Source organism: Balearica regulorum, chromosome 15 (assembly GCF_011004875.1).
Source record: "Balearica regulorum gibbericeps isolate bBalReg1 chromosome 15, bBalReg1.pri, whole genome shotgun sequence".
Classification (NCBI taxonomy): domain Eukaryota; kingdom Metazoa; phylum Chordata; class Aves; order Gruiformes; family Gruidae; genus Balearica; species Balearica regulorum.
This window is the reverse complement of record NC_046198.1, coordinates 15782165-15809671: the sequence shown is the minus strand read 5'-3', so window position 1 is coordinate 15809671 and position 27507 is coordinate 15782165. Positions and strand designations below refer to the sequence as shown.

The following is a 27507-nucleotide window of genomic DNA, read 5'->3' as shown; positions in this document are numbered from 1 at the left end:
AAAGATTATACTGCAAATTCTGTGAAGGAAAGTGGAGTTGTTAGCTGGGAAAATCCAGCCACGGACAAATGGAACCAGGGAAGTTAAATTTTTGACAGCACAAGCAATCTGGGTAGAGTTCAGCTGAATACAGCTAACAGTGCATATGTCTCATACCCAAATTTCAGGCCATGTGGAGTTTTAAAGACTGCAGCCTAAGGCACTAGTGACAGACAGCAATGACTCAAGTTTTGAGCGCAAGTAGGGTATACCATACTATATTTCAACTTCCTGAGAATGACACCTTTTATGTCAGAAGTCAGCTAATGTATTTTCTTCTATATAGGCTAGGTTTATTGGTTTGCTTTTATGATGACATGGAACAGATGGATGCTGCTGTGGCCCGGGCTTTACTTCATCAGATGATTAAATGCAATCAGTTGAGAGGTTTCCAGGCTGAGGTTCAGAAGGTGGGTACAATGCTTGTTCTTCTTGCCTAACCTAATCCTGAAAGCAGAGGAGGAGGGACTTTATTCTTGAATTTGGAAAGAAAAGAGTGAAAAATGACTGGGATGTAGGAAATAAGTGGAAATAGTTCTCAATCATATAATGCGAAGAATAAAAGCCCATTTGGGTTTTTTTTTATACAGTGCTCAGTCTTTTCTCATTCTGTTTCTTCCTGTTCCATATTCCTTTGACAACTGTGGTTCTATTTTTGAATTTTTATGAAGTGTGGTCACTAAATGCTTGCCAATGCCTATTCCAGAAACTCCAGTTAAAGTTTTGGGTGATAATAAGAATTAGTTCTTGGCAGATTTTTATTTCCCATCTCCTTTTTTTGTTTACTTTAGCTAAAATCTCAACTCCTGAACATTGCCATGCAAAACCAGACACTGAATTATATCCTTGGATCTCTGTCCGATGCCGTGGTTGGGCTAACTTCAAGTCAGCTGGAATCTTTGTCACCTGAAGCGGTGCATAATGCTATTGCAACGTTAAACCAAGTCTCTGGGTGGGCAAAAAGCCAAGTTATGATTTTATCCAGTAAATACTTCTCCTATGAAAAGGTACCTCTGATTAACAGCTTTCCTACCTTCTGTTTTTAAAAGTGAAATGACTTTTTCTCAATGATAACCATAGATTTTGAAAAGTTTAGTGCTTCTTTTTTGTACTGTTAGTAGTCTGAAAATTTTGTTTAAATCAAATAAAAACATCCAAGAGTGTACCTCTCGAAGTAATTCTCTGGTAATAGAGAGAATGATTATTTGCTTTTGGCACTTGTATGTATTATTTTGTCTGTATCACTGCCCTAGGCAGAATTTGTATAATTAGAGATCCCAGACTATATATTCAAATATACTGTAATGGAAGGAATCAGGGTCCTCTCTGAAGTTACAAAAAAAGGAGCCTGAGAAAATGGTCACGTTTGTTCCCTGGACAGTATTGTCTGAATTGAAAGAAATCTGAGGAAAGTGCATCCCCAGGCATGAAACATATTAAGAATTCAACAATAATAGTTTTGATTTATTTATTAACTTTTGCTTTTAACTATATCTGCTGTTCACAAGCCAGAAAACTTTGTTTGTGCTGTTATCTCTGCAGGTTTTATCGTTTTATAATGTTAGTCAAATGGGCACGTTGGTAACTGGTATTAGCACCCAGTCATTCTACAACATGAACCCGAAGGAGCTTTCTCAGATTATTCGAGGCACAACATCGCAATACTTATCTGACTTATTGCCTGCACAACAGCAAGGGATCCTCAGGAAGGTGATTACAAACTCAAGTGTGTAGCAGGTTCTTTCTGCACAAGAGCACAATAACCAGATACACAGAGCATGATTTAAAATGTTGTCACCGAGATACGTGTTTTAGCTCAATGGTTAATATTTCCAGTGTTTTTTCTGAACACCAAGTATATTTTGAAGGCTGTCTCTTGCTTAGTCCTGTGGCATTTTTAATACTGACATGTTTTTCCTTTATCCTCTTAAGAGAAATATTACACAGAATAGAAAGAAGGGCAAATCCTGTAAATCTAAGCATCCATTCTGAAATGCCATGTATTTATCTGTTCCTCTTTTTAGATAGCTGCATCTGGCGATTTTTCTTCATCAGTCAAAGATATACAAGGAGCCTTCTTTAAAGAAATATCTCTTTCTGATTTATGGAAGCAGACTGGATATAATTCTTCAATGATGAAAGAAAAAGAACTAAGAAGAAGCCAGGTAAAAATTAATATGCAGTTCCCATTCCACTGCAATTTAGTATGATGGGAGAACAGGAAAAGTGTTATAATACGTATGTGTTCAAGGAACAGAGGTAAAAGGAAGGAACCACCCCAAGTATATCTTGCCATAAACAACCAGAGGTCCCTTAGAGCTGAGGCAGCGTTATGAGACAGAAAGGGAAGCATTAATATGCTGAGTTTAAAAGTCTTCAAGATTCTGCCACATACATTTTCTCATTGCGATACTGTATGCTAGACATTTGCATGTACAATCAGCCCTATGGCTTTGTCCAGAGAGATGCTAGATTGGACCAGACGATCTCCAGCGGTCCCCTCAAACCTAAATTATTCTGTGATTGTGTGCCATAAACATATTTAACATCATCCTATAGTCAGTGATGTCTTGTCTTGTGAAGAAGAAATTCAGCAGTGGATGCCAAACCTTTTGATTGGCCAAACTGGGCCATAGAAATGCTTTTAGAGTACAGAAGAGAGTTAAGCATACAAAAATCTTGCAGTAGTTATTGCCTCTTACAGCTGAATTACCTGACCTTAACTTTAAATGTGGTGGGTTTTATTTCAGGCTTTGTATCTGTATGAATTGCTGTCTAAGAAAAACCATCCTGTTGACCTGGTAAGGTATGGATGATAGTCTCTTTTGATATGGAGTTTTGAGTCTGGTTTTGTGATGAGAGCGACTTTGAGGTAAACATGAACACTATGTGGTTATTTTGTACTGTCTTATATTTATTCATTCCTTGATACCACAGGATAATTCACCTTCCTCATTAAAAAGGGTCTCCAAATCCAAAATCTGGATCAAAGCATTGCAGAGGTTTTGGTATTTTAAAGCTCAGTCAATATTTTTCAATTTGATCACATTTTTACTTTCAATAGCCTTTTGATTACAAGAAAGGGGAAAGAGAGGTGGTCAAGAAACTATCTTAGGACATGGTTGTGGGGAGTAAGGACTACATCCTGCTTAAATATTCAAAAATTGAACTTTGCTTTTCCTATCAGCACAGGACAGCTTGTGAAAGGAGTAACTTGTCAACTCATTGAAAGTATGGGCACAGACTTTTTTTTAAACACTTTTAAATTCTTTGAAAAGAATCTTCATCTGCTTTCTCCCTATCAGGTAAAATTAAAAAAAACTTTGTGTACATAAACATACTACCCAATATCCAAACTGTACTTAAATTAGAATTTGGTTCATTCTATTCTATTTTCTTTTTCTTTTTTTTCCCAAAATCTTGTGTATGTGAACTTGTCTGTTAACATAGTTCCTTTAAATCTTTTATGTGTGAATTCGTCTGTTATCTTACTTCATTTTGACGATTTCATTTGTCACTTAAAAATTGCAAGAAATTCCTACAGTCCTCCTAACTTGCTAAGTAATGAGCAATCTGTTTGGAAAAATATGTAAGTTTTGAAAACATACAGATGCTCTCATGCACCCAAATAGGATATTTCATCTCTGATGTCTACAAAAAAACCCCTCTAAACTACTTTAAAAACCCAAAGAAAAATGTTCTCTGATGATAACATGCACAGTTTTATATATGCTGATTTATAAGCTGTAATAAAGAAACCATATTTTCATTATTCCTCAAAATTTCCAAATGTTTAAGATCTTGAATTTTTGTTGCTTTTAGGTTAATTGTTTGGCTTGGAAGTTTTGGAAAGTCTCCAATGCATCTATTCCTCCCTTCCTCTTATTTGTGCTTCCGTAAGTTACATCTCATGACATCTTAAGTTCCTGCGTTCATAGCGGTACATTCAGAGTACTCCTTCTGAGCACTTTTCTAATAACCTCGTTGGTCCTAAGAAAACTGATGATTCAAACAAATGGTAATTTGTAAAATATGGTCATTGACCGTAGCCAAAATCTGTGTTAAGTGAAAGGTGGTAATACCTGATGTCTCTTAGTACAGCCCATTTTAGTCACGATTGTGGATTCCTTTGCATCCTTGAAATGAGTCCCCTTGAAGCACCCTGTACACAGGCTGAATCAGTGGTGTGGCAGCAATGAAAAAGCTTGTAATGTTGCTGATGCCTGCTGAAACAAAGGGGTTCATTTGTTGGGTTTTCTTGAGCATAATTGTTTAGAATCACAAAACTAACTTAAACGTAGTTTATGCTGGATTATTTTTTCTCCCCCCCCCCCCCCCCCCCCCCCTTGGTTGTGCGACTTTGCTTATTTGTTTAGGTGTTCTTTTTTTTTTTTTTTGAGGGTGGATATGTAAGACAAAGCCAGTGGGTACTGCCCAAGCATATTGCTCTGTATGGTTAAAAACATTTCAGTGTGTTTAAAGACATTTTTGTAAGTTAGCAAAACTTTGCATTATGTAAGTAGCCAAGCAATATTCAGTGACAGCTTTTTTTTCCTTAAGGGAAAAAAATAAATTTACCTTAATAGCAACTCCTGAATTGTATAACTTGTTATTTCCCCTTTTTCTTTATTTCTTTCTTCCTACATGCTTAAAGGGATAAAAGGGAATGAGAACTGTTCTTTTCCTAAAATATTTTTAATTGGAAAATAGTAAGAAAATAAGAGAATTCTGTTTGAAAAGGCATTACTCTATTTAAAAAAAAAAAATTACTTTAATGCAAGACTTTCTACATACTACAGCACCAAGTTATTTGGCCAACAGTTGCATATTGCTTGTTCAGAGCCATCAGAAGTTGCTGGTGCTCTTGCCTACAAACCCTTGTAAGGCTGGGATTGTGCAGCTTTGGGATTGGCTGTATTTGCAAAGGCTGCCTGCCACTCTCGGTGGAGGAGAGCATCACTTGGTTAATTTGGCAGGCCTTCGTGGACTTTAATAAAAAGGAAGGCTGTCCTAAAACTACTGGTTGTCCTTAACCCACCCACCACATCTTCATTCATCGGAGAATTATTCCTAATAAAAAGCAGAAAGGAGAAAAGTTTCTGAATTGTAGACAGTCTTCTTTCATATGGTGTTAAAGCATCTCAGAGCACCTTCGTCCACTTGCAGCTATTTATAACCCTTAGCCATTTTTTTCATGTGCTGATAAACTGGAAGAAAAGATTTAACTTAAAGTAAGGTGTGGATTGATTGCAACTTTTCTGGCCTGGCTGGTTTATAATTTTTCAAGTCCAGACTTGCCTCTAAATTTTTCCGTCATCACAGATTTTATGGGTGTGGTTATAGGTCTATGAAGGTCAGGTTTATATTCTGAGACCGTTTGAATTCTTTCTGCAGGATTGAGTACCTGGAGTATGTCTCAGGCCCTTTGTGTGTCCCTTTCATTGAAAGTCTGGGGAAGACAGAGATGTACCTTTTGAATCCAAGCCGTCACAAAAAGAACGCTGTGCTGCAAAAAGTACGGGAGTGCTTGGTAGGTACGGCTAGGAGGGGTCAGCAGTGGAAAGGGAGCTGCAAAAAAGTAATCTGTAATTAGCCACTGAGAATTCCAAACTAAGTGAGAATGGTTGATTAGTTTTTCTCTCCCTTTATTGTCATGTGGTGCATCACAAAGTTATCCTGCCTACTTGTGCTCTCCAGTCCGCATGCACAGGCTCATGGGTCTCTTCTATACAGACAGCAACCCAAGACTCAGGTTCTCTTGCTGTGTCTTTGTGCGGTGAAACCATAGCTGATGGAGTCTGAGAGCCCAAAAGGGAGTAACACAGCAAGCTAATTTCTTCATCATCACAAGCAAGAGCAGCTTAGACTATTGCTTAGCTCAGAGAACCTCTGAGTCCCAAGGCCCCAGGCAACCTGCCGTAGCTGACCTGATTTGAGCAGGGGAATTGGACCGGGCAACCTTCAGAGGTCCCTTCCAAACTCAGCCATTCTGTGCTGCTTTTTGCACATATTACTGCACTGCATTTCATACAGTAATGCCAGTCACCATCTACATAAGTTCTTGACTCACCTATCTGTATTCTTATGGGTTTTTTCGTGTACTGTTTCCATTTTATTGTTCCCTGCCTAGGGAAACATTTTTATTGCTTTCTTAACAATTTTCCTTGACTCCATGCATGTTACAAAGTGTTCTCATGAAATGTCATTGCTGACCACAGTGAACTGGCCAGGACAGCCTGGAGCTGACCCATTTGCACCTGTGCGTGGCACAGGAAGCTCCATGGGAGAGGTGGTGATACCAGGAGGGTTTTGTGACTTTCGCTGTCTGGGAGCTGCAGCAGTCACCAGTTTTTAGGGGAAAATAGTTGTTTAATGTAGCTGTGAATATTCATGTCCTTATACGTACTAACCAGCCCTATAATCCCTAGTGTTTTGGCAGCTGCTCGAGAAACCCCTCAGAGCTAAGCCTTCTGACAGCAAGAGGTGCCAGGCAGAACTGCACCACCTCTGCAGGTGTTGGGTGGACACCTGGATGTAGAGATTGTGGCAGGAGATTTACTTTTTTTTTTTTTAATGTGTGCTTCAATATGGAATAAAGAATACACTGAAAGCTCTGACAAGTGCTTATTATATATCACCAGTTGCATTGGCAAAAGCAAAAAGTACAAAGCAGTCTCGGCAGAAATTATAGATTAAGTTGCCAGTGCAAACTGTTGTGTCTTTGTTCCTTAAAGGGTCACAGAGCTTAAATGTGTTGTGATGCAGTTGAGTGATACGGGGCAAGAGCCAAGGTTAGTTCTGCCAACCAGGTAAATGCTTCTTGTTTCAGAACGGCTCCATTGCTGATGAATATGATGTTGACCTACTTGGAAATCTAATCTGCCACTTACCTCCAGCCTTTCTCCATGACAGAATGTCCCTGAAGGCAATGGCAACAGCCTTTCAGCAACTCAAACTCTGCCAACAGCTCAGCCATGAGCAGAAGGCTGAAATTAAATACAAACTCCTTGAGTTATATGGGTAAGGTATTAGATATATCATCTTGTTTATGCTGATGGTTAAGCCATGCAAATACCAACCATTTGCTTTGGCCAGATAGAACTGCAATGAAAACAACACAAAGCAACTTCTGTCACTGGCCGAGCTTGGGGTCTCTGTCCACTAGGGTGACGTTTCTGTTCTTCTGTGTAATGTGATAACTGTGGAACAAAATACAACCCCAGGGACATGCTGCTTGATTTAAGTCCCAGAGAAAAAGGAGAGAAAGTGTAATGTTTGAGGAGGGGCAGGCAAGCAGACTCTCTGGCACGGCAAGAGAATGGCACAGAATTACAGGCAAAGAATGGTGCAGGAATGCAAAGAATGGGAAAATGGAAGTGGGATACTCACTGTGCTGGTGTGAGAAGAGACATAAATAAGACTGCAAGCACCTGTGGCAATGAGAGAAAGCTAGAGAAGAAGCAGAGGGATATAATGTTCAATCAACTGAAGCAGCAAAGCGGACAGTGTGTTAGATGTCATTAATGACTCGGATTAGGATGCTGATTGGAACCATGTTGCTGTATCAGTCATGCAAAAAAACAAAGCCGTCCTCTATCTGGCAAGAATATACTGTTTCTCTCTTGCATTGTCTCTTAGAAGTATCTTGCATTTGAAAAGGAAGACTGAATGCATAGTTTCTAACTGTCCCTTCAGCCCCGAAGTCTGTCACTTGATCCACCTCATCATTTTAGTTGCTCTTTCAGCTTCCTGAATTCTCATTCAGCATTTTTCTGGTAATGGAATAGCTGTATTTTCCACCAGATCCCATCCCTGCATTAATCTTGATACGGATCCATTTTATTGAATCATGACACATGGTGCTAAATAATAATTTATTTTGGTTTGGTTTATTTTTTTTATTTTATTTAGAAAATATTTGTTGAGTCAAATATCATCATAGTGGAGCAACAAACAAAATAAAGTTTTCTGAAGAACATGCACTAGTAACACATTTGTTACTTACCATCATCTTCAGGCTCTTTCAGGCTGAAAATTATTTATCCAAGTGCTTTCTTAAGTCAACCACCAGCTGGGTTGGCTAACATTTGTCAGATTTGTATCAAACAAACAGACCAAACCTGCATAGTGCTAAGCTACGTACATTTTGAAATGTACCAGCACCACTCAGAACTGAACCTGAATTTAATTTTGAAGACCTGAAATTCCTACAAATAATTTAGCATATTATTTCAAGAGATATGCTGCCTATCGTAGAATTGATCTCTCAGACAGAAATAGGCGTCAGATCTGCCTTCCATAACTCTTGACATTCCAGATGAATGAAATAGCAGACAGTAAAAATACTGAGCTAATAAGGTATGGATTTAAATCTTCTGTGCCATCACCTATGTTTTGCGTTTCTATCCCTTAGTTTTAAAAAGGCAGCATTAGCAGCAGACTGTGTTACTTTCCGAAGTTGTTGAGGGAACTTGATCTTTTCAGAATGAGGGGGAATGAAGGGGAAACTGTCCACTTCAAAGTGTGCGTGGACCAGTTTTTCAGAAGTGTTCAGCACCCACAGCTCCTGCTGACATCAGGGAAAGTTACAGTTGCCCAACACCAATGAAAAACAGCCCCTGTGCACCTGCAAATAGTTAAATATTGGAATAGAGGAGGGTTTGGGTTTTTTAAAAAATATATAAGCAAGTACTGGCAAGCATTGCTTGCTTGAAGTATTAGCCACATTAGTCCTTAGGATAAGATTCTTGGAAAAAGGATGGTTTCAATTTTGGTTATGAGGTTTCTACTTCTCTTTTGATACCGCTTTGCAGGCTACTATAGCAGCACGAACCTGCTAGAAAATGGTAAATTTTCTTTTTAAAAGAGAATCATTTCTCCTTGCTTGAACGCTGTAATACTAACAATACTATGACTGTTGAGGGAGAGAGAGAGCTCCATTACCACAATATTTGAAGGCTTTCTCTGAATATATTGAGAATTCCACTAATGCCCTATATATCACAGAGAGATGAGAAAATACAATCCGATGTTAATAAGCATGAATCATCACATTGGCATAGAAGTGTCTCTGTTTCCTGTATGATACAGTATAAGAAAAACTCTGAAGCTAGTGTAATTTTGATTGCAAACATTCTTCATTAATGTAATTTTCCAAAATATTTCTTCAGGTCCCCAAACAACTGGACAGCTGAAACAGCATTAGATGTTGGACCATTCATAGCTCTGCTGTCAAAAGGGGAATTAAACGTCCTTGCTGAAAAGGTATGTTTTTATTATAATTTTTAAATTTATAAAAGATAATGTTAGAATTTGGATTTGTGAATGTCATAATGCAGCCTAAATTATGTAACCTGAATGCTAAACTAGGTAAATAATTGTCTGGCAAGGAACCATGTGTTAATGTTTCACATGTTCTTGACTCCATCAACATTTCTGAGGTTTCTTCTTGAAAGTAGTGGTAGCATAAACAATTATTTGCATGTATACATTGTCATGTAGAAAAAAAAAAGTTACATTTATAGTGACACAAACATTTTTAGTACTTTACACCTTGCGGTGTTGTTTCCTCCATTCCCCTGCCTTCCAACCATAAAAGTCATGTTTCTTATCCTGTTAATAATGGGATCGTACTGATCAAATTAGCATTTACTCATGTGGCCCTTTGCCCTGGGGCCACTGTAGCACACATAACAATAACTGATAGCCTCAGCATTGCACTTTGTAGTTTCTTTGCCCTCTTTAGTTCTTATAATCTTACAATTTTTTTGTATAGGAGTAAACTATACTGGAATGAGGAATTCATTCTTCAGCAGAAATATGTGAGCACAGTCAGCAACTTTTCCTCAGGAGATAACGTTTATAATTGACCAAATAGAATAGGACCCTTCAACTGAAAGGAAGGTGTCTAGCAGGGTGGAGGAGGGAGATCAAAAAAGCCTATAAAAGGTGAACAGGTTAAAGTTATTTCTCATAATTTAATTGGGTCTCTATCCTCAATTCTTACACTTATCTAGCAAATGTAAGATAAACAAAATAAAGTACTTTCCATACTGCACATACTAAAATGGTGGTTTGTTGCTACAGGAGAGTCTGGACACAGACTCCAGTCAGGCAGTGCTCAGGTGTTGCCAGAAGCTGAGAGAGCATACAAGAGAAAGAATCACTCAGAATTTGCTTTGTTTCTAATTTTCCCCCCCTCAAACATATGCTGTTGACCTTTCAGTAGTAGCCAATTTACTCTCCTCTTCTGAAACATCTGCACAAATAGGAAGGAGGCTGAGCTATTATTAACCCCTACTTTGCTGAGGTCTGCACAAGTCTGTCTCTGCAAACTGATTTGTTTTAAAAGGGGGAAAGAAGTCTCATTTATTCATTTTTTCTTTTCAAGTTCCCCCATATCATTTTACAAATAGCAAAGACAATTGGACAGATTTCTTCAGCCAAAGAACTTCTATCAACTGTGTTTGAATCTCTCTCCAGTGCCAATGCCAACACCAAATCATCTCTCGCCAGACCTGGTCAGTATTTCACCTGCTGTCTGTGCAAAGTGCCACATTTACAATGGTGCCATTTTGGGCTGTGACGGTGCAGTTCAAACAGACTTTTTGTTTCACCTTGTCATCAAATGCATTCTGAGAAGCCAGACAATAAAAAAGTAAAGCATCGAGTAACTTAGAGGTTCAGACTTTTGGGAAAAACAGAGTCTTCGTTCTGTTGCCTGTAGTTGTCTGATGCATTGACCAATTGCTGAAACACTTAATTTCATTACAGGATTGCATGGTTAAGCATCTCCTGGAATGTTCTTGAGTGCACAAAGGAAAAGATGAATGACTTGAATTAGAGAGTTTTGTTTATTTTTACTTTTTTGTTTATTTTTACTTTCCTTTGCAATCTAAGTGAAAATCCTTGAATTAAAAAGCCGTGAAGGTGACAAGTTACTGTTGTGCCAAATGATTGCATGTAGTTAATCCTTTGCCAGACATGAGCATATGTTGAGTCGGCTGTTCTTAAATCTGACATTGGTGGCACTGTCTTTTCTCTGTCCAAATGGACAAAGTTTGTTGTAATCTAAAAGGTATTTTAATTAGCAATCAAACTAATCTATTAGAATCTCGGGTGACGAAGGGATCATTTTCTTTGTGTAAGGTACATACTTTGACTATATTCTATTATTACAATAGCTGTGTTCTTTCTCTTACTTGAAATTCAGCCAGGTAGAATTTTTAAGCTATGCCATCCTGTGCCATGGAAAACAACCCTGCTGTGGGGAGGCTTTTGAAAGCACTAAAGGGAATTTAGACCCTAACAATTTCAAGGAGTTTGGTACTGTCTGCCTTTGTCTTTGAAAATCTCCCCATTGGTTTTCTGCCTAACAGAATACAGGGCCCAGCTCTCAGCAAGCCCTGAGCCACCATGGAAATCCATCTGCTTGTATAACAGCAACTCTGAATGATGACTGTGTATCTCAGGGAATGAGTTTGCTCCTGATAATCCTGTATTCATATACAGAGAGTGTTCTACAGAGTTGTATTTTTGCATAGCCGGAAAAAAAACATGACCTCTGTTGATCAGAGGAGTCACTACACAATTATCATGCTCTAAAAAAGCAGAATCGAGCTGGTAGAATAACAGAGTATTAGTCCAGCTGTATGCATGAAATTCACTCTTCCTTCAACAAGTAAACAGTCAGATCGTAAATCATATTTCTTTAGACATGGGGCATAGGACCAAAGGTTCGGCATCAGGTATTTCAGTGTGCTTGTGTCCTTACGTGTGCTTTTTTAGGCCTCTGGATCACAACAGCGTGAATCCCAAAGACTTCTCTAATCAGACTAACTCACGTCCAGTGCAGTTGCAGAGCTGTCTCATCCGCATTGCAAGACCAATATAAACCTGCCAATGAAGCTAATGATCTTTGTGAAAGGGTAACAGGAAAAGCTGCAGAGGCTTTTCATTCTTCACTTGGGGTGCATGAGCTCAGCTGAGGGGGAGTCTGGGAGATGAAAAATTGCAGGATTGTTTGTGCTAGTCTGAGAAGAAATCCTTCTGCAGTCCAAGTGTGGTATTGAAGTTCTGTTACAAACATAAACTTATCAACTCCACACAACTCACACGGTAGTTTTAATAAGGAATGAGGTTTTATGGCTGATTTGTAAATCACTAAAAAATTGGGGTTTATGAAAATGGCTCTGGAATAACCTTGATACTCTTCATGTTACAACCTGCTATTTTACATTTCCCACAGTCCAGTTGTGAGCTAATATTAATAACAGTATCAATTACCAGTTCTTACCTCTATGTCTATATCAAGATAAAAGCAAAGTTGGTGGTTAACACAAGATGGAACAACTCTGAGGCAAAACTGAGGAGTCATGTGTCCAAGATGCTACTAGAGAGCAGTGGCAGTGCTGGAAAAAGAATTCAAGTTACTTACCTCGAGCACTGAGATGTTATAATATATTATATAATGTTCTTCATCAAACTAAATGTGATTATATAGCAGAAGGAAGAGTGAAGTAGCATCAGATACAGGAAGCAAAGCCAGGAGTCTAATTAGTACTTCCCTCTGTAATCGCACCAATGTATCTGGTGTGTTACAAATAATAAAATCAATGTTTTTTCCAAGAACACAAAATATTAGGTTTTCATGACTTGGGGAAGGGAACTGCATTGTGTCTGGGTGGGTAGTATTTACATGAAAAAAGCTGACCTTTTGCAGCAGGGAAAAGTGAAACAATGCAGCTGCAGGAGAGGGCTGTGTAAAGGGCGAGCAGAACATCAGCTAGTACAGTGGAAGCTGAACAACATTTTCGTTTGCTCAACAGATTCAATCTTTTCAGTGTTCTACCCACTATTGCAGCTTCCTTTGATGCAAATAAATCCCTCCACTGCCTCCTTTCAAAGTACAAATCTACTTTGTACATCCTCGCTTTAATTTATTTATCTGGGGGAGCTTAGCTCAGGCACAGCGTCTGTGAAATTCTTGCTTTTTACTGGTAATGACCATATCTGAAGACATGTAGGGATTATTTGGTTGAGATAATTATTTAATAAGGTTTTCCTAAATTAGTGACAGGAGAGAGAGCAGTGAGCTCTCCACATTAGGATTCTAATTTCTGCTTGCCATCAATATTAGAGGGAGATTATGCCAACAAAGACCAGGATTTGTTAAAACACACAATGGAAACTGTCTTGTTTGATCATGCATAGGGCCAGAACCTGGCCGTAAATAAGATTTTTAAATGGAGTTTGTCCAAACAGTTCTGTTGTAAGTGAACAGCCCTCTCCAGATCCTGACATTTTAACAACATGCTTGACATAAAGAACAAGCGCTGTGTGTCTCTGACACATCCAGCTTCTGTCTTCACCTTGTTTAAATGTCAGGCAAGTCTGACAAAACATACATCTTTGTCAGGGTATTTCAGAGTAAAAGGACCTCTCATGTTTGTTACTTTCCTCTTGAGCTGGATTCACATATGTGCTGTCTGAACATGGAGAAGTTTATTCAGCTGCAACATTTTTTCATGAACAATGACATAGCTGTATGGAGACTTCCACCGAGGTCATCCTGAAGATTTGCATTTCATTCTCACTGAAGCAAAGCTCCTGGCAAATGGTGGGTTTACCTCAGAATAAGCCCTTGCCTGGGTTTTGATGCCTTTAGGGAATTAGACTTGAAAGAAACTTGCAAGATATTGGTTACTCTTCTTGCACACATCCAGAATTTAGTTTTACTGTAGCATCCTATGTTGTAACCGTTCTGAAATATATGTCTGTTCCCATTTTCTTTTCCAGCATGCACTGCCTTTGGAGGATGAAGAATATAACCAATTTCTTGCAAGCTAGGCGAATTCTAGTTTTATATCCAGGATGTTAACAATGTAAATATTTAAAGAAATTATTTCATTACAAGATAATGAATTTATCAATATCGCATCAGCTGCAGTTAATTCATAGTCTGTCACCCTCTTAAATCTCTATATTGCTTTGATTTCTTTTTTTCAGTCTCCTGGAAGAAAACTCTTGCTATTTGACTTTTTTTCCAGATTGCCTGGGAACCAGAGCTCCTTCTTCAGATCAAATTATTAAATTAGCAGAAGCAAATGTCTTCTGGTCAGTTCAGGAACTGAAATGTATGGACGCAGGGACTTTTGACAAAAGCGTGGAACTTCTTGGGACTGTCTCAGGTTTTAACAATTCTCAGCTTATTGCCTTGAAGGAAAAAGCCAAGGAGGTAACTATCCTGTCTGTGAAGGAAAATTAAATCTATAATTTGATTTGCTGTTATTGAACTGTGCAGTTCTAAAATAACTGTGCTACGGCAATGTCACTACTGCTGCAAGAATATCTATTGTTTATTGGAAAAATAATGTGAGATGGTGATAGAAGACTATTGCCCTTGCTTTAGAGTCAACAGGCAAGTAGTTCTGAGCTATTGGCAGCTGAAAACCTCAAGTGCTTTTACTTTTGAATTGCTTTTCAGTTGCTTCACTTTTCTTTCATAAATGAAAAATCAGCAAGCAGTACTATAAGCTGTTGATTGGCCTGCTGAGAATTAAGAGCAGATTGTTAAACTGTCTATATCAACATTAAATATAGTTTACAGTAGTGTAAAACCAGACTGACTGAAAGAGACTGTTATTAGCTGAATAAAGCTCATTCTCCCACCTTCTTGTCACAGGCAGGGACAAACCCATCAGCGGGAAATTTTAGGGAGGAAAATAAACCACGTGCATTTAGTCTGTCTTTACTAGCGTGGTACTAGTGGGTGCAAGTTACGGAAACACAGCAGAGAGAAGACCTCTATCTTTGCCAGGCTGTAGATTGATGGAGAGGAACTGGGCTGTAGTCTCAGCTCTTGTCGCTACTCCCTGCGAGCAATGCAGCTCCTCTTGAGCTCCTCAGAGGGGTCTCTGTCCTGGGCTCAGCCCGTACGTGATGTCTGTGCTGCAGTTGGGACTAAAACTTTTCCCCACCTGGCACCGCAGCGCAGGGTCTGTGCCAGGCACTCGAGGCAGAGTGCTGTGCTGGGCGCAGTTCAGTGTGCTGGGTCTGGGACGGAGCATCAGCAAGGTGTCTGGGCTCCGAGCAGCGCTGCCTTGGCCAGCTGTGGGCTGGGAGGGAAGTCAGACGTCGCTCCATCCCTGTTGTTGGTGTTGCACTCCTCCCCAGGGGTGATCTCCTCTTGCTGCTTTGTGGCTACCTGCACTGCTGGGGAACGGGTAGTGTCCCAAACATGCTTTTGTTTCAGCAAGGAAGAGCCTTAGGGTGCAGTCAGACAGGTTGTTTTGGTTGTAGAAAACTCAGAGGTGAAGAGGTTACCGCCCCCAGCCTATCTTCAGCTTCCTGTCACCAGCATCTGCTGGAGGTTATATGGTCTCTGCTTCCATCTCTGCGTGGCTAGCTACTCTGTAATCCCATTCTGTCAAAATGATCCGATGTTTTAAAAGTCCTTTTTAGGCTCCATCAGATCATTCTGACAGAATGAGGTTAGGAAGCATCTACAAGTGCAGCTGGCTGCAAGTAGTATGAGTGTAGATGGTTGGAGATCTGAGGGCTGTGACCTCTGGAGGAAAGTGGGAGCAGGGGACAAGGTGGGCCTGGGCACCATCTTCTTAAACTAGAAGCTAGCCAAAGTAGTGGAGCTGACCATGACTTCTGGGTAGATGAGGTCAAGAGTGCAGTTTTTAGCAGTGAAGCTCAGCTTTTAAAACTCCTGAACTGCAGGTGCTCAAAGAGAAGTGCCACTAACCAGATTTCCGAAAGCAGATGGTGACTCTGCAATTCTATCTCTGCTGCCTTGTTGCAGTAGACAACAGCCTACTGCATCAAATGCATTCTTCCCTCTCTCAGCATGGAGCTGTGGGTAGGAAGAGGGGAAAAAAATACAATCCTAGAAGAAAATAAAACCAATGCTCATCTGAGATAGTGGGAACTAAAATATTTTACAGCAGTGCAACATAATGGTATACTTACAGAGTGATATCTGTTGTAGAGAAATTGCCAACAAGGTTAATACACTCATATCCCAGCTATATTCAGTTCAAAGATACACAGCTCTGTAGTGCACTGAGTGAAAGTATATTCTGTCTGTATGAGTGTTGGTAAGACAGATTGCTGCTAGGCAAAGACAAATTTCCTATATATTAATTTGCAAAATGCAACATGGTGTTACGCTGAACGTGAAGCATGAGAATTCAGATAGTACAGGCAAAGCTCTTGCAAATTATGTGCATGAGATGCTGTTATGTTATTAACTAAAGGGCATCTTTGATTAAAGGGTTGATTAAGCCATCTTTAATTTCTCCTAAATTGATCATTTCCCCTAAAAGAAACTGTGTACCTACTCGTGGTCCCAAACTAATTCAAAAATTCTAGTTATCAGATTGTGTCTTAATGAAAGTAAGAAGCTTAGCTCACTTGTAAGTGGAAGGTCTCCAAGCTCTGTGATAGTAACAGATGTATGGATCTGTAGGCTCTAGGCGAATGAAGACAAAAGGAGTGTTTCAGTTTCATGTGTTGTGTTATTGATATTGTTACGTCTGAGATGTCATCCGCCACTGTGGCATAGTATTATTTATGAAGTACTTCAAATTCTGTAGTTTAAGACCTAGATCAGGAAATAGACACATGACATTTTTAACTGATGTGTTTCATGTATCTCTTAAGCTAGAGAATTAAGAGCTTTAAAATTGGGCTAATGCCTTTTTACTATCTGGGTTGGTTTTTTTTAAAGATTGAAATTTCTCAGTCTTAGACCCTTTTTCTGTTTCTTTGTGACATCGTAAAACCAACATAAAAGATTGAGTGGAAACTCAGTCAGGAGGTACAGGTCCAGTAAAACATCTCTTAAACAAATCCTTAACCCGAGGGTCATAGTTGAGAAAAGCACCTCAGCAGTCCTGGGGCTTCTCTGTTGGATATGCATGTCAGTATGAACAGCAGAAAGTCTGCAGCTCTGCATAAGGAGTGTCTTTTTCCAGAGATCTGGCCCAGGACTCGGCTTTTAGTTTTATTTTCCTATGTGGAGTTAGCAGCACAATCGTGTACTAGAAAACTGTCATGTATTGACCAACATAATGCAAAGTTGCTGAAGTACATGAGACCTTTAAAGGAGGCTTTTTTTTTTTTAAATGTATGCTTGTCTTGTTCAAGTCACTTCCTCCAGACAAAACCCAGCGTCTTTTTTCTGTAAAGACAATTGGCCACGTCCTGAGTGATACTAACCACTGACTACCATCTTCTATTGTTTCCAACTAAATGCAATTGACAGTTCTGGACTCTGCAAATTCAGCTCTCGATGGACTTTCATTATTCCTTATTCAGGCAGAGCTTTTCCTGAAATCAAATTTTTCTTTGGGCTGATCTGTGACAGCTTTTGAATCACTGTAAGTGTATCACAGATAAAGTTAAAAACAGTGAAATTTATCAGTTTAGATACATTAGTACTGGTATAGAAGAGCCCCTGTTTATTTCTTTGTTTTTACAGAGCTTTACAGATTTGACTGTATCTGTACAAACACATTAAAATTATTTTAATATTGTATGCACACAAACTAGAAATTAGACCTTTGGGAATTGACTATTTGTCTGCATTATCTGATTCTCTACTTCAATCTCTGCTTTCCTTGTCAATGACTGAGCCAGAATGACTGGTCATAAAAGCAATTTAAAGTCACTCCTCTGGAGCGATTGCAGCTGGTATAGATGCCAGGGTAGTCCAGGTGCTGCTTCCACGAAAGCAGCGTAAGAGTGTGGATCTCGGCACACACTCACATTTTTATTGGTTTTAGTGGTACTGCTCCTACAGCAGCACTTCCAGCAATCCCTGCGCTGACTTATCAACAAGCTCAAGCTGTACAAATTGCAGCATTTTTAGATAAACTAACCATTATTAGTGTAGAACCTTGAAAACCTTCGCAATGCCTAAGCCCTGCCTTTTGTGTGCAGAGAGGCATACTTCGGGTATGGGGACTTTTAAAACCAAGGGGTTTGAGAATGGTGTGTACAGAGGAAGATTTCTAATGATCTAACAGATATTAATGAATCTCTTCTAAAGGTTTGGGGATCGCTGCCAGAGTGGAAGAGTTACCATATTGTTTCCCTGGGCCGCATTGCTCTGGCTCTCACTGAACATGAAATCGAAGAGCTGGATTTGCATTCTGTCGACACCATTTCTGTCCTTAGTCAGCAAACAGAATGGACTTTTACCCAGGTAAGTACGTTATTGAATGTACTCCTGGAAAACAGCTTTCGGACTGAAGTTCTGGAATTGCCTAGGAAACAGATACAGCTAATCCACACTGCTCCCTGCTGCTTTCCTGCAGCTGCGACCCCAGTGAAAGTGGGCAGGTAGATCAGCGCTGGTGTCTGCCTGGCTGCCGGCTTCCCTTGGCCAAGAGGACATCAATCAATATTAGTTGTGGTGGTGACAAGTGTATTCTTTAGCACTTGCCCGCTTAGTAGTAGAAAGAGGTCAGCCCTTCCTGACCAGGAGTAATCACTGAAGAGTTGTGTGCCCCCCAACCCCAGCATCCATTGCCTTAGAAGCCCAAGTTATGCTCCTTTCATCTTCCTTTCCTTTAATAACTTCTAGTTATGCCAGTGGGACTTTCATAATAAGAGTTAAAAGCTTTTATTTGTATGCGCAATTGGCAGCAAACTTCTGACTGTGTGACCCACACCATCAGGGCTCCTTGGTTGCACAGATGCTGCATGGCTGCAGCCAGCTTTGGCAGAATATCACAAATCTGGTTAATAGATTCTTGCTCTGAAGATTGCTATCAGAAGGAAGCACTTGGGAGGATTTTATACACTACTAGTTGTCTTTTGAGGTTTCCTGCTGTCAGTAAGAATAGCTAGTTAAAAGAGATTCAGCCTGCCTAACTTCAGTTGTCTAAAAGTTATGCAGCTAGTTTAAACTAGTTACTTGAGGCTCAGCATTGTGGATAGATTAGGAAATCTTGGAAGATGCTTGTTTCTTTCACTGACTTTGGAGGATGCCTTGGTGGCAGGCTTAAGCTAGACAGACAATTGTTAAGTGGTTAGGTTAGGATGAGCTCCATCCTAAATGACAGGCTTGCAAAGGTATTTTGGTACCAATATCCCATTCATATCTGAAATTTAATCCTAAACTCAGGTCACTACCTATATATGACAACCTGAGTATTAGAAAAACTAAAAATTTCATGTTGATCCCTTGAGTAATTTATGCTCTAGCAATTTAATTGAATTGGCAGTTCTGCTTCTACTTGGGCTCATTTCTTCTGGTGATACTTGTGACCCAGCAGAAGAGGTCCAGAGCTCTTACAACTCACACTTGGAAAGTGGTTGTGTAACAGCCTCTTGTTTAAGTGTCACGTATAGGTGGTGACAGTGCTCCTCCTGAAGGCCATGGCAAAACTCCAGTTAATTACATTGAGGAGGCTCAGGATTATATATGGTCCATAGTCCGTTAAGATTTTGAGCTTCTAGTAACAAAACCTTCAATTATGTTTACTCTGTTCATGCACTAATATCTTACTTTTTTTGTAGGCAAGATCTATTTTGCAAGGTTTTCTAGACGACTCTGGCCAGACGATCAGTACACTAAAAAGCTTTGATTTAGTTGGATTAGGAGCTATTCTCTGTGCTCTGAACTCCACAGAAATCATGTCCATAAGGAGTGCTGAATTCAGGTACTGCATTTCATACTTAATGAAGTATTTATTAGTATCTCTATTAATAAAATTTATTGTGCAATTTGTTTTCCTTCAAAATTTCCAGAGCCTAAAGGACACTTTTTTTATATTTTAAATGCTTTTAGAAAGGCAATAACTGTTATGGAAGGCGCACACTAGATGTTTAAAATATTTTCTATTTTAGATTTCCTCTGCCATTTATATCCCACCATTTAAGTATTGCATTGAGAAACACAGGTTTTTGCTCAAAGCATTCAACATTTGTATGCAATTTGTGTACATATATTTTAACTTGAAAATTAGTTTGCAGTCTTCTTACAGCCGATTAAGTCTATTCCAGTCATATTTAGTATTGCATGTAATTGCAGCATGTAACGCTAACTTTGTTGCCTTTTGCAGTGCTGCCGTTGCAAGAATTGGCCTGTTGTTTTGTAGCACCCCTGTTTTGAGACAATTTAAGAAGATGACAGAATCTGTGTTTGGTACTGCTACCAGCTGGAATGGCTCCATTTTACAGGAGATTGGTACTATAGCAGGTAACAAGATTGAGACTCCAGACAGTGGTGGTTCTGAAGCCTTGTTGTTAAGCGTTAAGAGGCAGGTTCACATAGCAGTGCATTTTTCTAGACTGGCAAAAGATGTTTCTTCCAGAGAGGAGTCACCTGTAGGGGTGGACGTCCAGCAATTTCATTAGCACTAAGGAAAAGTCGTGGTATTCTCCATAAGGTTCTCTGAATCTGCTCAAAGTGACTTTGGGGAGCACAGCCTGAAGTCATTTGGGTTCTGTAAGTTGGAAAGGGTAAATCAAGGAGGGCAAAACCAACCAGGATTTCAGACCCAGTCACTATTTGTGAATGGTGCTGCTACAAGAGTGGCTGTATCGGGTCAGAGCAGCGCTCTTGCTGACCGAGCATCCTGCCTCCAACAGTGGAAGGAATGGCCTGCCCAGAGAAGAGCGAAAGAGCAGGGTTAGCCTGGAGTGGTACTTTTCCAGAGTGCTCTCACAGCCTCGGAGACTTCCTGAGCCAGAGGTCACACACACTTTCATTCATGGATTTTTTTTCCCTGTGATCGTTTGACTGCACTTTGCACTCTCATAAATTTTAGCATCCGCGATGCCTGCGGCAGTGATTCCACACTGTAAGTGCCTAATGGGTGAAGAACTAACTAAGTAACTCCCGTTGCATGCTAATGCTTTCTAATCTTGCATCAAAGAGGCTATGAACTAGCATTCCCTAATAGCGCTGCTTTTGATTTTTTGATTTTTATGATTGTCTCTTTTTGTCTCTTTTCGTCTCTTTTCCAAGCTAAAGTAACTCAGGTAGAGTACGTTCCATACCAATGGTTAAGGTCAGATGATTTGTAATGTTGGAATATAATGAAAGAAAGAAACAAACAAAAGAACCAGTATCTCTCTCCATAATGCACTGAGTAAATAATTTATTGGCTATTTTGTATAAATGCTTAAAATTTGTATTAGCCTAAAAATAAATCTAATAAAAATAGTATTAACTGAGTTCTCTTCCTATTGTTTGGGTTTTTTAGGTGGTTTGAATGAGGATGAATTAAAAGCTTTTGATAAAAACTTGGTGCCATATTTCCAGCCAATAGCAATAAGACGTATACCTCCTGAAATTTTCCAAGTAAGAGCTCAATTACTGAAGAAATAACCAAATTTCTATCATTTTTACTCTAGTATGAATAAACTGCAGTACTGATTTATAGTTTGGTTTGGGGTTTCAGAAAGAATTTTTCTATGGTGTGTTAAATGAGAGGCAGTCAAGGATCTGAGACATTAACTTTCAGCTATATCATCTGTATTTGTGATGCCCATAAGATATGCTAGACAAGCTTTATCTATTCTTCCGAATACGTCCCAAGGAAAAAGCAAAGATCTAGGGTCAGAAAGCAGGGAATGGACTCTCTTTCTTCTAACACTGTATTCAGATCTGAGTTTTCTTCTCTATTTATTAATACTTGCAAAGATGCTATCATAGCTAAAATTTCTTTGCTGACTATGTAAGAGCTTTTTTATTATCCTAAAATCTGGCAACATTCTCCTGAGTTAGCTCTGAAAAACAGATTGTACAGGCAGATACGGGTCAGAAAGAAATTATATCTAATTACAGCAGTTCTGAATGTGGACCAGCAATTAGAACGTGAATCTTGAGATGGTTGTCCCAGACTCTATTTGACTTAGTGACAAGATTAATATTCTGCCTACGCTGGTCTTTTTCAGATGCTCGGGCAAGCAATGTACTTACGGGCAGATGAGCTAAACAGATAGTTAACTGTGTCAGCTTCCATAACAGAGAAAAACTCTTTGAACACTAACTGTTCTGCACAGTACCACCGACAGTTTAGATAAGCCTGAAATGTCCTTAGTGAAAATATTTCTTTGAAAAACAAGCAAAACTGAAGATCTGTGGCATCTTGTAGAATTTCTTTCAAATAGCATACATTTTTGTTAGTCATCATAGTAATGATACTGCAAAATGTGCTTAAATAACAGCGTGCCTTCTTGGAAGAGTTTTCTCTATTTGAAAGATTCAAAGCAGATTTTGTTTTTACACAGGTTTTGTATGACTTCATTTTATAGCTGTATACATTATTCAGCTTTTGATTTATGAAAAATTACATCGTATTATGGACTTTAATTGAGTTAGGAAGAGGCTCAATTTAAAACTTCTGGACCTGTAGGCATTTACATGAGTTTACTCAGTTTAAAAGAACGCACCATTTGGTAGACAATGAAAAATTGGGCAGGGTTTGCTCCATTGTCTGACCTACTTGAAAGGGGAATTCAGTCTTTCTAAAGTAGATCCTGGATGCAGAATTGTTGGAGCAAAGAAGGCTTGTTGTGTAGGAGGGGTAAAATTCTTGTGACTGCAGAACGTTAACTGGAATTGAAGCAATCCAGCATGCAGGCTTTACAAGCTGGTTAATTGCTATGTGATATAAGATAATTACTGTAAGATTATGATTACCATGTTTCACTTTTAAACACAAGTTTGACTATGACCAAACTTGGAAAACTTTCAATCTAAAAGAGAAAACTGAATAATGAGATTAAATCCTGGGGTTTTTTCATCTCATTGCTCTACCGCTAACTCTAATTAAAGGTCAAACATAGGTTCAAGTGAGGTTTCTTGGGAGCAGATGTAAGAGGAAATAAATGAAAACAGAAGAGGATGCACAGTGTCATCAGTCTTCGAACAAATCAGAAAAGAAGTGGCTGGAAAATTAAACTCCAGCACTATATTGAAGAAGTGTCCAATACAGTGTCGGCATATAAAGCTTCTCAAGCTGTCAGATCCCAGCAACAAAGAGAAGGGTGACAGATAGATGAGTGGTCAGCGACGTAAATGAATGCAGAGGATTTTTTTAAGCTCTATTGAACTCTCTTATAGTAACACAATGTTGAAGGCTACTTCCCCTCATTCCAAATGCAAGACAGAGCTGACTTCTGATTCCTTACCTGCCTCATATAATTGACAGCCTAAACCAATTTTTCTGGCTTTTATTCCTCCCAGGCATTGTCCCCAGAACAAATAGCAAACCTGGGCCCTGAAAATGCCGCCATGGTTACCAGGTCGCAGCGTGAGCGTCTGAATGCATCGCAGCTCCAGAGTCTTCAGCTGGCGCTGGACGGAGCCAGGACAAGCACCCCAGAGATACAAAACGGGGCAAGCGCTACCCAGGTGGTGCAAACCCCAGCTCCAAACCGTGAGTAGAGTTGCTCTCTCCTCCTGCTGAGAGGGGAAGGACACACGTCCCAGCGGGGTGTGCAGCCTCACAGCATCCACCAGGGTCAGAGCTGTATTTTGAAGGTGGGGTACAGTGAAGGTTCTAATCAGCTTTTTAACTGATACCTCAAATCACATGCCTGACCAAGACAAACAGCAAGGATGTTGTTGGATTTACCCACAGCAAGAGATAACGGAGGAAGATTGTCAGATGGCATTGGCAGCCATATGCTGCTAGTAGCATTACACTATGCTAAGCAAAATGTAGTCTGAAACAGTGAGCTTTTCCCTCTCCTTTTCCATATTCTTTGCCTAAATTTAAGGCAGGGCTCTCCATCTCTGGACCTTCAGATCACAACCTTTATCTGCAGCAGCACCTTGTTTGCAGAGCTGCAAGGGGGAAAGGAGGTAGCATTGGGGCAGATTAGCATCCTTATCCAGACTGTAGGGCCCCTTGATCAGTTTCTCCTGCTGTTCCCATCCTATTTGGAATTAAAGCCTATTAGTACCTATGCTTCAGTGGTTTAACATTTTACTTTCCCATATTGCAGTTTATACTGGGCAAGTTACGCTGGCACGCACGTTAATGGACGTTTTACAGTGAGTGAGAGTTTGCAAATAGTCAAGCCAATGTTGAGAACTTATCAGACAGCAAATGTTGTTGCTTCCGGTGACACTAGTGAGACATAAACTGTTGAAGAAGAGAGAGGGATGTTGAAGTGTTAAAATAGGAGTAAGGGAGACTAAATTGCTATGATGCCCTTGCTGGAATTAGAGCAGTCCTTCCCAGAGGCACCTGAGCGGTGCTCTCAGCCCAGCTCCCTTGCATGTGTGACCTGTTCCCTCTGTAGATATGCCAAAGGGAACGATCACCTGAGCTCTTGAGGTTCTTGTTCATTATTCCTATCTCTAGTGAGTACCACCCCTAGAAAATGCTTCTCTTCAGAGCTGCATGTGTTAAACTGGAAGTGACTGTTCTTACCGGTGTCGTCTTTTGAGCAGCTGAATGTAGTTAGGATCCAGCTGTTGGAATTTGCTGCACCTCTCTGGGGTGCTGTAGGCAAGACTGTACTAGACCTGATCTGTATTGTGACACTAAAAGCTTTCTGCTTTCCAGGTGCTCCTTGTTTGAGTGGCTTCGGCATCTGGTTGTGTGCCGTGTTTACACTGCACCTGCCTTTCTGAATCCATGATTGTTAAGCTTGAGGTAAGTTATATTTTCAATAAGAGGTAGCTTTATAACAGAAACATAGTTCACCTGTAGCACTGAACAACACAGGGCGAAGGGCTGTGGGACTCCCTTCCTGCTTTGAATACAGAGATAACAATTTCTGAATAATTTTTCTGCATTACGGAGGTGTCTTGTACCTCTGTTAGACTATCTTAGAATCTAATCAAGGGGAAAGCACTTTATCTTATCTTTACTGTAAAGCCAACCTTAACAAAAGTATATTTAAAATTCCATGTAACACCAGTCCATTACTGCATTGTTATTTGGAACATATTGTTGGTATTAATCTGTATCTTGCCTGTTCCAGTCTATTGATAAGATTTTATTTCACAACCGCTTTGATAATCTCCCAATAAAAGAATGTTGCTATTAACTTTCATTGGATTTTACCATTTTGACAGGCTAAAATTTATCGAGAGCACTGGTGGCTTAAGGTATGAATTCCAATTAAGCAAACTAAATGCTTAAGTGTTCTACTTAGCCTTTAAGACTGCAAATCAAGGTATGTCAAAAGACTTAGTATTTTTCTTTGCTTTTTGATTTTTCAGTGTCCCGGAGCTTACAAAGGAGATGCTAGAGATGAAGAGTTGCAGCTCAGCAAGAACAGTAGAATCAAGAGGCTCTGAGATGCCTGAGTGCAAAGTGGTTCGTTTATTAAAAGCAACACCTTCATCTGCCATCATGATGTGAAGTATCCCCTTATCCCCTTTCCCTACTTTTACCATTACAAGTAACACAGGATCCCTCCAAATACTTCAGACAAATTTCAGAACTGGAAATGGCTTATCTGTCTCATGAGAAAACCACTGAAAACTATGCTTACATGTTAGGGAAGAGCCTGAATGACCTAGGGGACAGGTCACAGGTGACCGTTATTTGGAGGCTGATGTGTTGTACCCAGTGCTTTTTGTGTTGGCTGATTTTGTCACGCTTTTGTAGCCATCTGTTGGGTTTTCTTCTTATGCTTTGAGTGCACATTCCTCCGGACAGCAGCTATCCTTCTGTGTGACGTAGTAGAAACCGTACTAAATGTTACTAGTGTTGCAATAAAATAACTTCATCTCTGGGCTGCTGTTTTAAATCCTGCTCAGACAAGAAGTGATGACGTGTTCTTATAATTTAAACACCTGTATGAATTGTAGTTGCCAATGGCTGTATGTATTCAACACAGAACTGTTGACACAGAGGGCATTTGCAATACTGTTAGTATTTCATGTGACAGAATGCACTGTGGAAACCCACCTATGTTCATCATAGAAGCATAGAATAGAATCATGGAATCATTTAGGTTGGAAAAGACCTTTAAGATCATCAAGTCCAACCGTTAACCTAGCACTGCCAAGTCCACCAGACTATCATGAGATAGTCCCTTCACTTCAGGCAGGGTTGAAGCATGCCCAGGAATAGTAAGGGAAAACTGTTCACTGGGTCTACATACTACTAGGACTGTCAATCCAGTACTTTCCACAAGCTCTACAATAACGAATTTCACATAATTATAAACCACAAATATTTTAATGTGTTTTGTCAACGTATGGCTTACGTGTCTACTGTTTTTCATGCCACGCCTCAGTATTTTAAACAATGGAAAAAACAGGTATGTTATAAACCCTCTGCATGTGAACATACATTTTCGTGTCCTTCAACATGATTTCATGCCAAGAACGCATGGTACCATTTTCCATTTTGCCATTGCAAAAGTCTTTATCTTTTCTAGACTAAAATAGGCAATGCATAGACTTAAAAGTTTAGCTTTCTCATTCAGGGCTGTACTGTAGTAAATACTTTTCAAACTTTTATTTGTATTTCTTTATGGCAAAGAAATTATTACATCTAGCTTCTCAGCCCTGAAAGCAGAACCAAAATTTTTGCTGCAGGTGGGAAAGGAATAGGAGTGGGGCTGAGAGGGAGAGACTGGAGGAAAGAGGTTTGCTGCTTTCGTTGCTGCTGGGGGAAGGGTGAATGTTAGCTGTCACTGCTGTTGGGAATAACAGCTCCTACCACAGTCCTATGTATTCTGTAATTCCTGCAGCAGCAGGAGCCAACCTGATTTTCAGGGCTTTGTTACTGGCAAAGTAGGCAGTGAGAGCCTGGCTGTCTTTCACCCCCTCCTGGTTCCCTCTCGCCCTTTAGCAATCTGCTGCTCTAGGAACTGCCTTTGCCTGTAACTAACCCTGGCAAGCATGATGTGATGTTACAGATAATACTGTGTGCTTTAGTTTTGCGTTTTATGAGCAAAGAACTACTATTGCTGTAAAGTGTCTTGCACCTTTTTCTCTCATGCTAACAATAAGATTCCAGCTTTTCCTGCTGGGTTTCCTTTTCTGCATGTAAACAGTAGATTATGACATTTATTTAAATGGAAAAAAAATTGTTTTGTCAATCCTAGCAAATACATGCAAATGCCCACTAAAACAAAAAAATACTTCAATGGATCAAATAGATTATAAAGATTTATCTGGTTTTTTTCACATTAAAAAGTTCTGTCTCATTTAGATGTGAAAGTACTAAAAGGTTGCTTGATTTCTAGAAATTGCCTGACTTGAATTCTGTGTGCACTTCAGTGAAGATGCAGGAGAATATTGTCATAGTCAAGACGACAGTCAGCGTTCCAGCTCGGCTGTTTAAGTCAGATACGTGACTTAGCTATACTAAGCACTTCAAAAATCTTTATGAGCTGAAAATGGTCGTCTTCTGTCAATGTACCTGGGAGTGATTCCATCTGCAATTATGTGAGTCAGGTTTAGCTTTTAATTGGAGCAGGAGTGAGCTCTTTGTTTTGTGCCATCTGTGCTGTAATTTCTTTCAA

The 27507-nt window shown here is 39.6% G+C and overlaps 1 protein-coding gene across 1 annotated transcript in view; it reads left to right on the top strand.

Moving 5' to 3' along the window:
• OTOA (otoancorin) overlaps positions 1 to 27193 on the top strand; it is a 38149-nt gene extending 10956 nt beyond the window's left edge. The window contains exons 11-29 of the mRNA XM_010304033.2: positions 326 to 449; positions 831 to 1046; positions 1582 to 1749; positions 2064 to 2204; positions 2790 to 2845; positions 3227 to 3344; positions 3862 to 3935; positions 5434 to 5569; positions 6869 to 7059; positions 9210 to 9303; positions 10430 to 10559; positions 14088 to 14275; positions 18101 to 18256; positions 19576 to 19718; positions 20121 to 20257; positions 21267 to 21364; positions 23255 to 23447; positions 24585 to 24674; positions 25247 to 27193. Of these exons, the coding sequence (XP_010302335.2) occupies positions 326 to 449; positions 831 to 1046; positions 1582 to 1749; positions 2064 to 2204; positions 2790 to 2845; positions 3227 to 3344; positions 3862 to 3935; positions 5434 to 5569; positions 6869 to 7059; positions 9210 to 9303; positions 10430 to 10559; positions 14088 to 14275; positions 18101 to 18256; positions 19576 to 19718; positions 20121 to 20257; positions 21267 to 21364; positions 23255 to 23447; positions 24585 to 24652 (2431 nt within the window). The 3' untranslated portion in view covers positions 24653 to 24674; positions 25247 to 27193. The remainder of the gene's footprint in view (positions 1 to 325; positions 450 to 830; positions 1047 to 1581; positions 1750 to 2063; positions 2205 to 2789; positions 2846 to 3226; positions 3345 to 3861; positions 3936 to 5433; positions 5570 to 6868; positions 7060 to 9209; positions 9304 to 10429; positions 10560 to 14087; positions 14276 to 18100; positions 18257 to 19575; positions 19719 to 20120; positions 20258 to 21266; positions 21365 to 23254; positions 23448 to 24584; positions 24675 to 25246) is intronic.
• The last annotated feature ends 314 nt before the right edge of the window (positions 27194 to 27507 follow it).